Source organism: Natator depressus, chromosome 12 (genome assembly GCF_965152275.1).
Source record: "Natator depressus isolate rNatDep1 chromosome 12, rNatDep2.hap1, whole genome shotgun sequence".
NCBI classification, from domain to species: Eukaryota; Metazoa; Chordata; order Testudines; family Cheloniidae; genus Natator; species Natator depressus.
This window is the reverse complement of record NC_134245.1, coordinates 32,849,028-32,867,377: the sequence shown is the minus strand read 5'-3', so window position 1 is coordinate 32,867,377 and position 18,350 is coordinate 32,849,028. Positions and strand designations below refer to the sequence as shown.

Sequence of the window (18,350 nt, the reverse complement as noted above, 5' to 3'; positions counted from 1 at the left end):
CCATGGTGCTTTATTTTTCTTTATTTTTTTTCTAATTCCATGAAAACCTCGATTCTTCATTGCTGACAATTTTAAATCAAGACTGGATGTTTTTCTAAAAGCTATCCTCTAGGAATTATTTTGCGGAAGTTCAATGGCTGGGATAACACAGGAGGTCAGACTAGAGGGTCACAGTGGTCCCTTCTGGCTTTGGAATCTATGAACTTTTTCTTTTAACAACCAAATATTTTTCTGCAGTATTTGAAAATCACACCCTGCTGCATTGTTCTAGTGCAGGGAAATCCAGAGAGAGAAGCAGCCTAAAAACTCATCCATCTACTTACAAATCCAAGATAAGCGAAATGAAAAAAACAAAGAGCAGAAAGGGCAAAAAGTAAAGTGGCTGTTCAATATTCTTTCAGTGTTAATAGCTTACGGTGTTATTAATGACACAGGTAAAGAGCTTTATAAAAAAACACAGTATTATTTTTAGCTTGACCATGTCTCAGCAAGTGAACATTTTTTATTGTTACCTCATTCCCTCACTCCCCCACTAACCTGGTTTGTCTGTTTCTGCCACCCGTTGTGTCTTGTTTGACACCTAGAGTGGGCGCGCTATAGGGCAGGGATTGTCTCCTATGGCCATGTATTACTCAGAAAAAGTGGTCCAGCTGAGATTGTGCTTAACCCACCTCAGCTAATGCATGTTAGCTAAGCCCTATCTAAACTCAACCTTTTTCATAGTCAAGATAAGACCTTTATTACATGTCTATACAATGCCTAACGTAACTTGGCCCTGACCTTTGACTGAGCTTCCTAGGTGGTACTGTAATAAATAAATAGTTCATAAATAATGGTCCCAGGGATATTTATTTTCTACATTTATTTGCATTCCATGATTTATCTCACCTCCTTATTCTGCTGTGGGCTTTGAGCTGGGCTAGACAGCATGGGGAGAGATTTTCAGAAGCCCTTAAGGGAAGTAATTGGGACTTGTGATCCTAAACCCCTTAGGTGCTTTGGAGGCTCTCCCCTGTGTTGTTACAAACCCCAGTGGCTGCAGGAATGTAGTAGTGCGCCTACCAATGATGCTGCTAGTAGAGCTGCAACGGTGTTAGCAAGGAGGAGACATTTTTGCCAACAAATCCAAACTGTCATGAGCAGGGCATGGGCCGTCTGAGCTAGTGGCTGGAGCAGGAGTTGGGAGCAAGCTCAGGGCAGATACCAGGAGATCAGATTCCAGGGCAGACTGACAGTCAGGAGACAGGCAGGGTCAGGTTACCAGGAGATCAGAGTCAGGCAGTAGGAGTAGGTAGCACCAGGGAAGCAGTCCTGGGAAGGGGAGGGGGCACTCACTTGAATGGACAACTTCCTGTTCCTGGTTTAAATAGACACAGGGAACCAATCAGGACCCCCAGCGTTCCACCAATCAGATGGCAGCATTGGAGTCGTCTGTTGGAGTTCAGCTTTTAGTTCTGAGAACTTGTTAGCAAGTCACTGTGTGGCAGGTTGGAACTTACTGGTGCCTGTGGACTGGGCTTCGAGACCCGCATTCCCCGACACAAGCATAGATAAGACCATGCTTAGGGAGAGAAAAATAGGCCAGCACTGGGATGATCTTGCAAGATGCTGAGTATCCTCAGCTCCCACTGACTTTAGCAGTTGGTTAAATATGGGGATGAAAAATTGGGAGGGAAGAAATGTAGTGTGACCATCCTCGACATACCGTGTTACAACGTATGAGCTGGGGACAGGGAGACAAACTTAACCTTGGAATAATATGCAAGCAAAATAGGAATCGCTGTGGTTGCAGGAGATAACAATCTCCCTTAGAGCCATAATTCAGGAATGGTGGCCATTGCTTTCAGATCAGACAGCTATAAACCTCTCAGTGCAACCTTCCATGACAATTGGATGTCCCCTTTGCATTTTAAGCTTGTCCAGCAATGTGACACACCAGTATGCCTCTCCTGGAGAGTTTACTGTCTTCGTGGAATGCACAACCAGTGAATGGCACGTCACAGCACAAAAACTGGTGACAGTTCAGGATAAGATGGACCAGCTCAGCATTACTGGGTGCTACAGCAAATACGAATCAGGAAACAGTTCTCACTGCAGGACCCTGTACGGGGAGATGTTATGGATCCAAGTTGAACTTAATGGAGGTGAGAGTAATCAGTTTGCACAGTTAAGTGGCAGGTTCAGTGGGTACAGGCAGAATCTCCACTAAGCAAATCTGTATTTCTTTAAATGAAAGCTTTCACTAAATGTTAACTTTTTCAAACTAACTTCACCCCATCCCTGTGCTAAGGAGTCTATGTTATAGCTTCTGCAACATTTCAGGTGTGAGCACAAACCTTTTTCTCTTCTGGATATGTCTGACAATCAAGGAGCACACAGGCCTAAAGAATATACCCTGCTCTTATTGGCACTGTGTTTAATAGTTAGAGCAGGGGCACTGGGAGTCCCATTCCTTGGTTTCTGGCTCTGCACAGACTCATGTGGCCTTGAGCAAGTCACATAACCTGGCTGTGCCTCAACTGCCCATCTGCATAAAAAATATAGCAATATTGACCTACCTCCGATGGAGGTTGTTAGGATTAATTCATATTTGTAAAGCATTCTGAGAACCTTGGGGAAAGCTGCTAAATAACTGCAAAGGATGATAATTATTATATATTAGAGCTGGGTGAATAATTCATTACAAATCACTTATTAGATGAATTTGTCACAAAAAGACTGATTTTTCTCAAATCATAGAATCATAGACTATCAGGGTTGGAAGGGACCTCAGGAGGTCATCTAGTCCAACCCCCTACTCAAAGCAGGACCAATCCCCAACTAAATCATGTGTTTGTTATTCAAAATTATTTATGGAATAATTTCTATAGATGGTTCTTGGTCTGCAGCTTGTGTTGAACATTTTCAATAATCAATATTCATGCTGTTTTGACTGGACACATAGTGCTTGATCCTGCCAGGGAGCCGGGTGAACACTCTGGCTCCAATCCAGCAAGGCACATAAGCATGTGCTTAACTTTAAGCACAAGTCCCACTGAAGTCAACAGGAATACTCAGAGCCTTAAAGTTAAGCATGTGCTTAAGTGCTTTGCTGAATCAGGGCCAAAATGCTCAGCACCTTGTAGGATCATGCCCCATGGCACATCTCTAGTCCTTAACTGGGTGATCAGACCTCTTAGAATAAGGCTTCTAGTCTACATGCTCGTGATTAAGAATTCAATATTATTTGCTTGAATTTTGTTGTTTCACCTTACATTCCTTCCTTCATTTGTTAGAATAATCATAAAAAGCAAACACAAAAGGAGCACAAAAACAGATGAAGTGAATGAATTTAAAAACTGAGATGAATTTTTGCAGAACATTGTTGCAATAGTTGCCCAGCTTGGTTATTTATGCCCCTGAATGTGACACGGAACAGGTAGAGTTGGATGATCTGGGACTAAGTTCTGAAATCCTACTTTCCAGGTACTGGAGTGACCTACACTGTAACAGCTGACAACACAACTCTGACTGACTCCAGCGCAAAGGAAGGAATTGTCCCTCACAACCTGACGCTTGATGGTACCTCTCAGCAGCTGATTGGCCCAGGGGTACATCAACTGGAAATTCTGGCAACCAGCAACACAACAACGTCCGAGATTTCTGAAAGCATTGTTGTTCATTTAGTTGAACCTATATCCAGTCTTCAGGCGACGTTAGCCTCTCACACACTGGAAATGGGAAAAGACCTGGAAATAAATGTCTCTGTGGCTCATGGTGCACCGGATAAGCTGAAGTTTGAGGTCGTCGGGTCTAATGAAACTTACTCTCACCAGAAAGACAGCCCTAAAGGAGAACCTAGAATATACAGTATTCCTGTTCATTCTGAAGGTACAGCTCACTAGCATGTTACTTTTTCCCGTACACAAAGAGTCTGAATTTTTTTTTTTTTACTTTAGATTAAGGAAAGCAAGAAAGAACAAAAGTCAAAGCTCCATGCGAAAGAGCAGTGTCTGTATCTCCTTTGCAACAGGCTGCAGCAGTTCTGAGAACAAAATAGCGGCTGTCTCTGCACACAGACTAAGTTCAGATAGACGGAAAGGTGTCCTACATAGAAAACATGAGCATCGCCGTTTCAGAGCTATATAGGCCACATAGCAGATACTGTATTTTTTCTCTCCTTTAATATTTCTTTATAATTCTTTAATAAGGCAAATCAATAGTTACTGTCAAGTCTCAGTTTGACAAGAGGTTTATTGTGTGTCTGTAAGAAGGGTGGGACATGCAGCTTGTTGTGCCCTCTGTGTGGCTGCTGTGCAGTTACATATTTTCTGTTTTCACTTCTTTGATACAAGCAATTATTTTTGTGCAGCCTAAAGGCTCAGGGCCAGTTCTATACCAGTGTGACTCCAATGATTTGACTGGTGTCAGGTCAATGCAAACTTGGTGTAACAAAGTGGAGAACTGGGCCTTCGGTCTTTTATTTTTCTAACAGATACAAGACCCAACACTTAGCAGCTGTGTCTGCCCATGAGCATTAGGGCATGGTAATGACCAGAGCTGGGCTTTCTGGCATTGCAAGACATTGTACACCAGGCTTCGTACCATGACAGTGGTAGCACAACTTTCAAACTCTTGATGTGACTCAGTGCAGTTAAAGTGTTCTGCCTGGTACCTGGAGTTTGGAGAGGGCCCCACAATATCTGCAAGGCAAATGAGGGGCACACACTGTGCAAGCACATTTCACTGGGAGAGCGAGGGGACAGTCCTAACAGATTCGGAGTGAGACTTGAGGCAGAAGCCACATTGTCTGGATGGAGTTGCTCTGATGTGAGTCGTCTTGGACTGGCAATCACACTGGAAGGGTTGTTGTTGGCCCTGACTCCAGCTATTCTGTCTCCCTCGTGGGGGTATTGTAAAAAGCTGCAAGTGTAACACTCACCCACTCACTGTAGGTTTCAGAGTAACAGCCGTGTTAGTCTGTATTCGCAAAAAGAAAAGGAGTACTTGTGGCACCTTAGAGACTAACCAATTTATTTGAGCATGAGCTTTCGTGAGCTACAGCTCACTTCATCGGATGCATACTGTGGAAACTGCAGAAGACATTATATACACACAGAGACCATGAAACAATACCTCCTCCCACCCCACTCTCCTGCTGGTAATAGCTTATCTATTATCCACTAATAATAACTGGTAATAGCTTATCTTATCCACTCACTGTAGTGCTCTCTCCCCCTCTAGTGGTGGCTGGGCCACGCATAGAGGTTGATAAGTCTGCCACAGCTTGGCAAACAGTAAATTTTGTCTTTTAGCTCAGGCAGGAGAGGCTCATGCTTTTTAGATTCAGAGGTCACAGGTTCAATTCCCACTGATGCTTACTCACCCAGAGGCAAGGTGTTAACAGAACCCTAGAATCTGGTTTCAGAGTAGCAGCCATGTTAGTCTGTATTCGCAAAAAGAAAAGGAGTACTTGTGGCACCTTAGAGACAAATAAATTGGTTAGTCTCTAAGGTGCCACAAGTACTCCTTTTCTTTCTAGAACCTGGTGGAGTTTGGGATCCAGTGAAGTTCAGTTTGGAAGCAGGCAGGTTACATTGTTCCTGGATTTGTTAACAATACCGTGGGATAGTAGGTGCTGAGCTGTTTTCTGGATTTGGAATTGGTGTAAATAAGACTGTAGCTGGAGGTTCAGAAGAGGGACAGAAGAAAGAGTTCTTTCCTCTGGAGCTAATTTGACTGAATTTTGTGGGCCAATAATTGTAATTCTTGTAAAATCCCAAGAGCTCAATGATCAAATAACCCCTAAATAACTTATTTTAAAGAGGTAGTTTATTCCAGTATTGCCTAGTAATTCACAAGGGAGGAAGAAGATTTCTTCGTGAAGGCCTGGAACACAAAGTTGGATTTTATGACTCAAACATGTAGGTCTAGTGCACTGCTGCTGCTAATGCCCAATCTACCTTTGGCACCCTGTCCTTCCTAGGTACGTTTGTGGTCAAGGTGCTAGCTTTGAATGCCTTCTCGAACATGAGTCTGGAGATTGGGAGCATCACCGTATTGGCCAACAATTCTCTTAAAGAAGGTAAGAATGCTTACCTAACACTGCTGTCTGCAGTCATATTCTGTGACCCTTTACAATAAATCAGTTCACTGCACTGAGTGTTTGCATGGTCTGCACATACGACTCTAATAATTGCTTGCCTCCAGAGCCAGTGCTGATAATCCTCTTGGACACTCTGGGGAAAGAAACCAGAGCCTACATATATACTAATTAACCCTCTTGCTGCTAATCTCCGTGGAGAGGCAAGAGACTGACTAGGCATGGAGAAGTAAAAACATGCTTCTCACCCAATACAGGTGTCCCCTTATATAAGGGAGGAGGCATGTTGGCTATGCAATACAGGGAAGCCGACACTACTCATTCTGTTATTGTCTCATTCAGCCCCAGTTGCACTACAGAACCATTGGAAGTTTTGCCACTGACTTCAGTAAAGCAGGATCAGGCCCTATGTGAGAAAATGGACTTCCAAGAACTGTCCATTTTGCACCTCTTACCAGCTCTCAATTCACTTTAAAAATAAAGTGAGAGATACAAGAATGTATAACCTTCTCAAGTTTAAAAATCCTTTAAAAAAAAAAAAAGGCCAGTAGCTTCTTATTACTTCTGCCTAATGAAGAGAGTTACCCTGGCTTTGAAGTGGTCCCAGCTTGGGGTCTCTCCGCATAAGGTTACACATTGCACATGTGCTGTTTTTCTAGAAAGAATTAGCTATAGATGTGGCCTAGGAAATACCTCCAGATGTTGTGTAATACCTGAATCTCAGCATAACGTGAACTGCTGTTGACAAATAACATGCTGCTAGACAGTTCAAGTCACAGCTACATTCCTACTAGTGTAAAGATAGTGATACATTCAATCCCATGAACGAATGGGCTATTGTAATAACACTGAGCCCTTAATTTCCACTATTCTTTCTCAAATTGTCTTTGCACCCCCACTTAGGCTGTAAGCTCTTTGGGGCAGGGACTCTCTCCTTGCTCAATATTTTTACTTAGCACAATGGGATCCCAGTTCATCATTAGGGCTCCTGTGGATCATAATAATACAAATAAAGTTCTGATTTTTATTTCACTTGCACCAGTTTAACTCCATCAACTTCAATGAATTTACTCCTGATTTGCCCCACCGTAAGTGAGAGGAGAATCAGGATCCTCCTCTTTATAATATATTAGTTGCTTGTTGTTATTATTTTGTCCATTGCAACATTTCTGCTTATCATAACCAGGGAGTTTGATTCCTGTAACCCTGACTTTCAGACAGATTGCAGGCAAATCATGATTTATTTAAGTTATAATGCTCAGTCACTGCTGTCTGGCAGCCTCACAAATGGCAGTAAAACATTCTGTTATCTTTTTTATATTTAACAGATTTGTCTCAGAACAAAGGCAAATCCAAAGCAAACATCCAAAAGACAAATGTGAGTATTGTTCAAAAGGTATAACTTTAGGTGGAAATGCTAAGAAATACCTCTTGGTTGTTAAAGTACTTCCTGAAGAACATTTGCCACGCACATAATTATGAACCCGATTTTTCATGTTGCTGAGAACTATCAACTCCTGTTGACTTATTGGGGTTAAGAACATAAGAACGGCCATACTGGGTCAGACCAAAAGTCCATCTAGCCCAGTATCCTGTCTTCTGACAATGGCAATGCCAGGTGCCCCAGAGGGAATGAACAGAACAGGTAATTATCAAGTGATCCATCCCCTGTCGCCCATTCCCAGCTTCTGGCAAACAGAGGCTAGGGACACCATCCCTGCCCATCCTGGCAAATAGCCATTGATGGGCCTATCCTCCATGAATTTATCTAGTTCTTTATTTAATCCTGTTATAGTCTTGCCCTTCACAACATCCTCTGGCAAGGAGTTCCACAGGTTGTCTGTGTGTTGTGTGAAAAAATACTTCCTTTTTTTTTTTTAAACTTGCTGCCTATTAATTTAATTTGGTGGCCCCTAGTGCTTGTGTTATGAGAAGGAGTAAAAAACACTTCCTTATTTACTTTCTCCACACCAGTCATGATTTTATAGACCTCTATCATACCCCAATCTTATTACTCTCTCCTTATACAGCAGCCGTTTCATACCCCTAGTTATTTTTGTTGCCATATTCTGAACCTTTTCTAATTCCAATATATCTTTTTTGAGATGTGGCGACCACATCTGCATGCAGTATTCAAGATGTGGGCATACCATGGGTTTACATAGAGGCAATATGATATTTTCTGTCTTATTATCTATCCCTTTCTTAATGATTCCCAACATTCTGTTTGCTTTTTTGACTGCCACTGCACATTGAGTGGATGTTTTCAGAGAACTATCCACAATAACTCCAAGATCCCGTTCTTGAGTGGTAACAGCTAATTTAGACCCCATCATTTTATATGTATAGTTGGGATTATGTTTTCCAATGTGCATTACTTTGCATTTATCAACACTGAATTTCATCTGCCATTTTGTTGCCCAGTCACCCAGTTCTGAGAGATCCTTTTGTAGCTCTTCGCAGTCTGCCTGGGACTTAACTATATTCAGTAGTTTTGTATCATCTGCAAATTTTGCCACCTCACTGTTTACCCCTTTTACTAGATAATTTATGAATATGTTAAATAGGACTGGGCCCATTACAGACCCCTGGGGGACATCACTATTTACCTCTCTCCATTCTGAAAACTGACAATTTATTCCTACCCTTTGTTTCCAATCTTTTAACCAGTTACCAATCCATGAGAGAACCTTCCCTCTTATCCCATGACTGCCTACTTTGCTTAAGAGCCTCTGGTGAGGGATCTTGTCAAAGGCTTTCTGAAAATCTAAATATACTATATCCACTGGATCCCCCTTGTCCACATGCTTGTTGACCCCCTCAAAGAATTCTAGTAGATGGGTGAGGCATGATTTCCCTTTACAAAAACCATGTTGACTATTCCCCAACAAATTATGTTCATCGATGTTGTCTGACAATTTTGTTCTTTTGTGCTTTACTATAGTTTCAGTTGAGAAGCTCAGCACATCACATGACTGGGCCCTCTAAATCTGAGGCATTGCTACCTAGAATGTTAGATTAACATAGAACCCACACTGCATATCTTTGAGGCAAATACAGTCTTTAGATCTGTTCTAAAGCTCTTAGTAAAAGCAGGCCAATAAAAATAAACAGACTAGAAAACTCATTTCTCCCAATGACCGATCATGCTTGGACTGAAATCCTCTTACAGTTTTTTTAAAAAGTCAACTAATTTTTTTTTTTAAAAATCCAGCTTCTGAAAAGGTATTCATTAAATAGAATGTCCCAAATTTATTTTAATGCCTTTTTACATTGTTTCTGAAGGTTTTTCTGCTCCCCTGTTGATATTTATAAGGATCTTTTCAGCAAAGGAGAAGCTAACAGTCTACTGAGAATAAAGGATGAAATTGATGATACCCTAAGTGCAGTCAAATTCACAACATTAAATGAACTGTAAAAACTAATTAAAAATAATGGTTTTGTTTTCTTTGCAGTGTAATAATCTTAAGGGTTACTTGTAACGATAGCAAGTACAGAATTTCACATGGACATGATTTTCAAGACAACAGTATCCCTTAAAAAAAGACTTCACTCAAAACAGAAACTATGTCAGAAGAACAGGAGACATTACTCGTCTTTATGACTAGAGCCATTATGTGTCAGAACGCTGAGAAAAAGAAAAACCACATCATTATTCATGTGTGACCTATTGTAAGAGGAAGGATTGTCTGGTGGTTACAAGCACAAGACTAGAAGTTGTGACATCTGGGTTCTAGTCTCAGATCTCCTATAGACTTTCTGTATGATCGTGGACAAACCATTATTTAAGCTGATTGGGGCCTAATTTTTTAGCCCTGGCTCTCTCTGCTAATAGCATACTGCAAATCCCTTTTTCTTATTCATTATAAAATAATGAAAGGTTAGACAGCTGTTCACACACATTGCTGCTCTAATTGGTACTTTCACTTCTTGTTTAGGATGACAAAAGGAAAAATAAAATATACATTAAACCTAGTCGCCATGTGGATCCATTCACAACAGTTACCCTTGACTGGCCAGATGACAATGATAATTCTACCTTCACCTGGGCATGTGGTACGTGCAGTGCATGTTTTGACTTTTTCCTCCCATTAGCTAGCTGCCTAATGGTAAACTCACCATCATACTGGATGTGCTGTGCCAGTCTGACTGTAAGAGGGTATAGAACCCACCTGGCTTTAAACAAAAGCTACATGCTCATTGTACAGTCAAAATATAAACCTTCATGCTAATTCCACAATACTACTACATGGACCCCGGTCTAATCTTCTCCCTAGGGATGGCTGCTCCTCGAGCTCCATCTCTCAAGATGTGTATCCCCAGCCCTGAGTCTCCTCAGCCGTGGATCTACTTCCACCTGACCCATATTCAGAGTCTTATGAACCCGCAAAAATTAACTGGCAGATCCCAGCAGAGTTCCAACACCTGACAGCAGGGGGTGTCAGTGCTGCCAGAGTATGATATCCCCTTTTTACACTGAGGAGAAGCAGGCCTGCTGCCTCTGAAGCTGGGGGAGGCTTCTGTTTTTCTGCAGCAATGAAAAAGCATCAAGATTTAAAATTGGACCGGGACTCAGGAGATCTGGGTTCTTTCCTCTGCCACTGGGCAGGTGGGCCACTCTGGTTAAGTCACTTCACCTCTTTGTGCCTCAGTTTCCCCATCTGTGAAATAGGGATAAAGAAGCTTGCCTCCCTTGTGAGGCATTTTGAGATCTACGGCTGAAAATCGCTACAGAAGAGCCAGATATTATTACCAACATTAAAAAGGAAATGTTTGTGCAGGGGCTTGCTGGCCTGGGTGGCAGGAATGTGTGCAGCAGCAAGTAATCCCCACTGACCAGAGCATGGCACAGATCCCGCCTTCCTGCCTGCCCCCACCAAACTCAGCGGTGACCGTGCAAGTGATAGTCAGAAACCATGGAAAAGAAGAGAAGCAGGACGAGCAATGTCTGTACGTGACTGCCAGACAAGAACTGCGCCCAGAAATCAGGTCTGCCTTGGAACCGTAGTACTTATTCCCCATTATTATTGCTACATTTCCTCTTGCAACCATTGAAATCAATGAGAGTAATGTGCCGATTTTCAAAAGCACGAGGGGTCTATCTGCATCTTTAGGCACCTAAATACCTTTGCAAATATGGCCCTTAGGAGCCCAAGTTTCATGAGACTTAGGCCTGGTCTATACTACAGACTTAGGTTAATGTAATCTGCTTTATGTCAACCTCACTGTTAGCATCTACACTAAAATGCAGCTCCCACCGATGTAACTCGCCCACTACACCGACTTAATAACTCCACCTCTGCAAGAGGCATAGCACTTAGGTCGATGTAGTTAGGTCAACACAGTGACAGTGTAGACACTGCATTGTTTACATAGACTGTTGCTGCCTTTCAGAAACCGTCCCACAATGCCACACACTAGCAGTTAAATTGGTGCAAGCGCTCCTGGTGAGGACGTGCACCGCTGACACCAGGAGCGTAGTGTGGACATGTAAAACCAATTCAGTTACTGCAGGGGCTGTGTATTGTTGTAACTTAGGTTGATGTAATTTTGTTGTGTAGACTTGCCCTAAGTCTTCTAAAGCCTGGTCGACACCTAAAACTTAGGTCAACTGAGCTACATTGGTCAGAGGTGTGAATTTAAGCCAACAAAAGCCCCAGTGTAGACACTGCTAGGTTGAGTGAAGAATTCTTTCATTGACCTAGTGACTACCTCTTCAGGGGGTGGATTTAGTACAACAACAGAAAACCCTCTTCTGTCACTGTAGCAAGTGTCTACACTACAGCTGTGCCACTGTAGCATGTGTATTGTAAACTAGGGCTGTCAAGCGATTAAAAAAATTAATCGCGATTAATCGCACTGTTAAACAACAATAGAATACCATTTATTTTAAATATTTTTGGATGTTTACTACATTTTCAAATATATTAATTTCAATTACAACCTAGAATACAAAGTGTACAGTGCTCACTTTATATATCCCTTCATACTTCAACCACCGTTCCAGAGGACATGCGTCCATGTTGATGATGGGTTCTGCTTGATAATGATCCAAAGCACTGCGGACTGACGCATGTTCATTTTCATCATCTGAGTCAGATGCCACCAGCAGAAGGTTCATTTTCTTTTTTGGTGATTTGAGTTCTGAAGTTTCCGCATCAGAATGTTGCTCTTTTAAGACGTCTAAAAGCATGCTCCACACCTTTCCCTCTCAGATTTTGGACGGCACTTCAGATTTCTTAAACCTTGGGTCGAGTGCTGTAGGTATTTTTAGAAATCTCACATTGGTACCTTCTTTACGTTTTGTCAAATCTGCTGTGAAAGTGTTAAGTGAGCTCTAGCTCACAAAAGCTTATGCTCAAATAAATTTGTTAGTCTCTAAGGTGCCACAAGTCCTCCTTTTCTTTTTGTTCTTAAAACGAACATGTGCTGGGTCATCATCCCAGACTGCTATACCATGAAACATACGCAGAATGCGGGTAAAACAGAGCAGGAGACATACAGTTCTCCCCCCAAGGAGTTCAGTCACAAATTTAATTGACGCATAATTTTTTTAACGAGCATCATCAGCATGGAAGCATGTCCTCTGGAATGGCGGCCAAAGCATGGAAGGGGCATACGAATGTTTAGCATATCTGGCATGTAAATATCTTCCAATGCTGGCTACAAAAGTGCCATGCGAACGCCTGTCCTCACTTTCAGGTGACATTGTAAATACGAAGCAGGCAGCAGTATCTCTTGTCAATGTAAATAAACTTGTTTGTCTTAGCAATTGGCAGAATAAGATGTAGAACTGAGTGGACTTGTAGGCTCTGAAGTTTTACACTGTTTTGTTTTTGAGTGCAGTTATGTAACCAAAAAAGATCTACATTTGTAAGTTACACTTTCACGATAAAAAGATTGCACTTCAGTACTTGTATGAGGTGAATTGAAAAATATGACTTCTCTTGTTTATCATTTTTACAGTGCAAATATTTGTAATCAAAATAATAATATAAAGTGAGCAGTGTGCACTTTCTATTCTGTGTTGTAATTGAAATCAATATTGAAAATGTAGAAAAACATCCAAAAATATTAAATACATTTCAGCTGGTATTCTATTGTTATAAGTGCGATTAATTGTGATTAATTTTTTAGATCACGATTAATTTTTTGGAGTTAATTGCGTGAGTTAACTGTGATGAATTGACAGCCCTAGTGTAGACACATCCTCAGTACCTCTGTTCCTTTTGAAAACAGGACATAGGCTTCAAAGTCACTTGGGAGTTTTTGAAAATGTTGCTGTTTGTGACTTCTGTGTACCACCTGCCTCATAACCCATGAGTTCGGCAGATTCCGTCCAAAAGACGGAAAAAATAGGGTGGGCTTTTAGCTGGGATTACTGTCATCTGTTGGTGCATAACTATTGTCTTGCCTTCCTTTTAGGTGTGAGACAAACTGCAAGCTAGTGAATGTCACTACAGAAGTTGCTTTGAGTGCCACTGTGCAGGAAGGCTCCCAGGCCGTACAGTATAACTGGTATTTAGACAACACATTCCAGTCAAAGGTGAGATGAGTGGGTTGGTCAGGAATGCTGCACCCACAAAAAATAAACACCTAGATTGAAAGAAAGCCCTTTGAGGTAGAGGAGGGGATGTCTCCCTAGGTACCTTTAAGGCATTTGCTGCCAGTAGAGATAATCATGATAACTGCATGTGTAAAAGCAGGCGCACAGTTGCACATGCATTTTTCAGACTGATTTCCAGCCTTATCATGTATATTCAGGTGGATGAATGTTTCACCAAATATCATTCATTCTTTGTCACTATTAGTGCACCATACTCCCATGTATCATAGTTGGGAAAATCTCCTTCTGATGTCAACAGGTACGTTTTTTGAATAAAGGCTTCAGGACTGGGTCTATAAACAATGTAGCACACCGAACTCTCTGGATGGAAATTGCAGTAAACAGCCTCTTCTGCTTTGTTAATTTTCCTGTTGGGTTTTCCAGCCTCCCTCCCTCCCTTCAGTCTGCAGTCTGAAGGGTTTCCGACAGAGCTCCTTGACTTTGCTTCAGAGCAACAGATCTACATTGGTATTGAACAGCTCCTTTCTGCAGACACACGGAGAAGCATTTCGGATTAAAGTAACAGGTGGGGAAAGCCAGAGTTTCGAAAACTCCACCAAGATACAATCTCTTTCAATCTGGAGACATCATAGAATCATAGAATCATAGAATATCAGGGTTGGAAGGGACCTCAGGAGGTCATCTAGTCCAACCCTCTGCTCAAAGCAGGACCAATCCCCAACTAAATCATCCCAGCCAGGGCTTTGTCAAGCCTGACCTTAAAAACTTCTAAGGAAGGAGATTCCACCACCTCCCTAGGTAACACATTCCAGTGTTTCACCACCCTCTTAGTGAAAAAGTTTTTCCTAATATCCAACCTAAACCTCCCCCACTGCAACTTGAGACCATTACTCCTCATTCTGTCATCTGCTACCACTGAGAACAGTCTAGATCCATCCTCTTTGGAACTCCCTTTCAGGTAGTTGAAAGCAGCTATCAAATCCCCCCTCATTCTTCTCTTCCGCAGACTAAACAATCCCAGTTCCCTCAGCCTCTCCTCGTAAGTCATGTATTCCAGCCCCCTAATCATTTTTGTTGCCCTCCACTGGATTCTTTCCAATTTTTGCACATCCTTCTTGTAGTGTGGGGCCCAAAACTGGACACAGGACTCCAGATGAGGCCTCACCAATGTCGAATAGAGGGGAACGATCATGTCCCTCGATCTGCCGGCAATGCCCCTACTTATACATCCCAAAATGCCATTGGCCTTCTTGGCAACAACGGCACACTGTTGACTCATATCCAGCTTCTCCTCCACTGTAACCCCTCGGTCCTTTTCTGCAGAAGTGCTGCCGAGCCATTCGGTCCCTAGTCTGTAGCAGTGCATGGGATTCTTCCGTCCTAAGTGCAGGACTCTGCACTTGTCCTTGTTGAATGCCATCAGATTTCTTTTGGCCCAATCCTCTAATTTGTCTAGGTCCCTCTGTATCCAATCCCTACCCTCCAGCGTATCTACCTCTCCTCCAAGTTTAGTGTCATCTGCAAACTTGCTGAGGGTGCAATCCACACCATCCTCCAGATCATTAATGAAGATATTGAACAAAACTGCCCGAAGACCGACCCTTGGGACACTCCACTTTATACCGGCTGCCAACTAGACATGGAGCCATTGATCACTACCCATTGAGCCCGACAATCTAGCCAGCTTTCTATCCACCTTATAGTCCATTCATCCAGCCCATACTTCTTTAACTTACTGGCAAGAATACTGTGGGAGACTGTGTCAAAAGCTTTGCTAAAGTCAAGGAACAACACGTCCACTGCTTTCCCCTCATCCACAGAGCCAGTTATCTCGTCATAGAAGGCAATTAGCTTAGTCAGGCATGACTTGCCCTTGGTGAATCCATGCTGACTGTTCCTGATCACTTTTCTCTCCTCTAAGTGCTTCAGAATTGATTCCTTGAGGACCTGCTCCATGATTTTTCCAGGGACTGAGGTGAGGCTGACTGGCCTGTAGTTCCCAGGATCCTCCTTCTTCCCTTTTTTAAAGATGGGCACTACCTTAGCGTTTTTCCGGTTGTCCGGGACCCCCCCCGATCGCCATGAGTTTTCAAAGATATTGGCCAATGGCTCTACAATCACATCCGCCAACTCCTTTAGCACTCTTGGATGCAGCGCATCCGGCCCCAGGGACTTGTGCTCATCCAGCTTTTCTAAATAGTCCCGAACCACTTCTTTCTTCACAGAGGGCACTGTGCTGCCCAGTGCAGCAGTCTGGGAGCTGACCTTGTTCGTGAAGACAGAGGCAAAAAAAGCATTGAGTACATTAGCTTTTTCCACATCCTCTGTCACTAGGTTGCCTCCCTCATTCAGTAAGGGGCCCACACTTTCTTTGACTTTCTTCTTATTGCTAACATACCTGAAGAAACCCTTCTTTTTACTCTTAACATCTCTTGCTAGCTGCACCTCCAGGTGTGATTTGGCCTTCCTGATTTCACTCCTGCATGCCCGAGTAATATTTTTATACTCTTTCCTGGTCATTTGTCCAATCTTCCACTTCTTGTAAGCTTCTTTTTTGTGTTTAAGATCAGCAAGGATTTCGCTGTTAAGCCAAGCTGGTCGCCTGCCATATTTACTATTCTTTCTACACATCAGGATGGTTTGTCCCTGTAACCTCAATAAGGATTCTTTAAAATACAGCCAGCTCTCCTGGACTCCTTTCCCCCTCATGTTATTCTCCCAGGGAATCCTGCCCATTAGTTCCCTGAGGTTGTCAAAATCTGCTTTTCTGAAGTCCAGGGTCCATATTCTGCTGCTCTCCTTTCTTCCGTGTCAGGATCCTGAACTCGACCATCTCATGGTCACTGCCTCCTAGGTTCCCATCCACTTTTGCTTCCCCTACTAATTCTTCCCAGTTTGTGAGCAGCAGGTCAAGAAGAGCTCTGCCCCTAGTTGGTTCCTCCAGCACTTGCACCAGGAAATTGTCCCCTACATTTTCCAAAAACTTCCTGGATTGCCTGTGCACTGCTGTATTGCTCTCCCAGCAGATATCAGGGTGATTGAAGTCTCCCATGAGAACCAGGGCCTGCGATCTAGTAACTTCTGCAAGTTGCCGGAAGAAAGCCTCGTTCACCTCATCCCCCCGGACTGGTGGTCTATAGTAGACTCCCACCACGACATCACCCTTGTTGCTCACACTTCTAAACTTAATCCAGAGACTCTCAGGTTTTTCTGCAGTTTCATACTTGAGCTCTGAGCAGTCATACTGCTCCCTTACATACAGTGCAACTCCCCCACCTTTTCTGCCCTTCCTGAACAGCTTATATCCATCCATGACAGTACTCCAGTCATGTGAGTTATCCCACCAAGTCTCTGTTATTCCAATCACATCATAATTCCTTGACTGTGCCAGGACTTCCAGTTCTCCCTGCTTGTTTCCCAGGCTTCGTGCATTTGTATATAGGCACTTGAGGTAACCTGCTGATCGCCCCTCTTTCTCAGTATGAGGCAGGTGCCCTCTCCTCTCACGCGCTCCTGCTCGTGCCTCCTCCCGGTATCCCACTTCCCCACTTACCTCAGGGCTTTGGTCTCCTTCCCCCAGTGAACCTAGTTTAAAGCCCTCCTCACTAGGTTAGCCAGCCTGCTTGCGAAGATGCTCTTCCCTCTCTTCGTTAGGTGGAGCCCGTCTCTGCCTAGCACTCCTTCTTGGAACACCATCCCATGGTCAAAGAATCCAAAGCCTTCTCTCCGACACCACCTGCATAGCCATTCGTTGACTTCCACGATTCGACAGTCTCTACCCAGGTCTTTTCCTCCTACTCGTACATAGTAGGAGAAGAAACATTGTAAAGGACAAATATACTGTTAAATAATTTGATACACTGAGTGCAATGTTTACAGTGACCCTTTTCTTAATTTTGCCAGAATATGATGTATAATATGATACTCACACACACACACACACACACACACACACACACACACACACACACACACACACAAAAGCATAGAGTAGAGGTATGGCAAAGCTGCTACTGAAACAAGCCACAGCCTAGTGGCTACATGTGGTGTTGCAATAGTTGTGCCTCAGTTTGTCCCGTGCTTTCTATGGCTGATTTCAGCCATTGGTGTGTTCTGGCCTTCCTGCCAAGCCAGGTAACAGAGTCCAACCCTTCTCAGGGCCTCAGAGTACTTCATTTAATGTCCACCAGAATCCAGCAAAAAAACTGAGTCTTCAGCCCAACTGGGCTCAGCTGGTTGCCTTCTTCTTTTCAAACCATCCCAACACCAGCCCCAGGTCCTGGATTTGACTGTTACCACTGAAGGTGGTCAGGTCGCACTCTCCCTCCACCCATGGTTTCAGGCAAGCTGCAGTCCCTGATCAGCCCCTATTTCCAGTCAGACTTCCAGCTCAGGGCTCAGCCACCCAGGCTTCTCTCAGCCCTCAACAGAAAGCTCTCAGCTACCATTCCTCCCTGGCCCCTCCTCTGGCAGACCTTTGTTTCTTCCTTTATGAAGACTCAGCAACCCTAGCTGTGTTTGACCTCCAATTAGGCCAGATCCCCCTTCAGGCAGGGATGCTGGAACAATTTGTATAGTGGGGATGCTGAGAACCATTGAACCAAACTGTAATCTCTGTATATGATGGAAACCACTTCAAGCTAGGGGGTGCCTTCAGGTGCAGCCTGGTAGGTTAATTGGCCTCTCAGGCCACTTTAACCC

The 18,350-nt window shown here is 43.2% G+C and overlaps 1 protein-coding gene across 1 annotated transcript in view; it reads left to right on the top strand.

Annotated features, from left to right (window-relative positions):
- The window catches only part of PKD1L3 (polycystin 1 like 3, transient receptor potential channel interacting), a 70,496-nt gene that overhangs the window by 13,857 nt on the left and 38,289 nt on the right, over nt 1–18,350 (top strand). The window contains exons 6-13 of the mRNA XM_074969180.1: nt 1,915–2,144; nt 3,466–3,870; nt 5,966–6,064; nt 7,411–7,460; nt 10,021–10,138; nt 10,864–11,071; nt 13,508–13,628; nt 14,073–14,214. Coding sequence (XP_074825281.1) covers nt 1,915–2,144; nt 3,466–3,870; nt 5,966–6,064; nt 7,411–7,460; nt 10,021–10,138; nt 10,864–11,071; nt 13,508–13,628; nt 14,073–14,214 — 1,373 coding nt within the window. The remainder of the gene's footprint in view (nt 1–1,914; nt 2,145–3,465; nt 3,871–5,965; nt 6,065–7,410; nt 7,461–10,020; nt 10,139–10,863; nt 11,072–13,507; nt 13,629–14,072; nt 14,215–18,350) is intronic.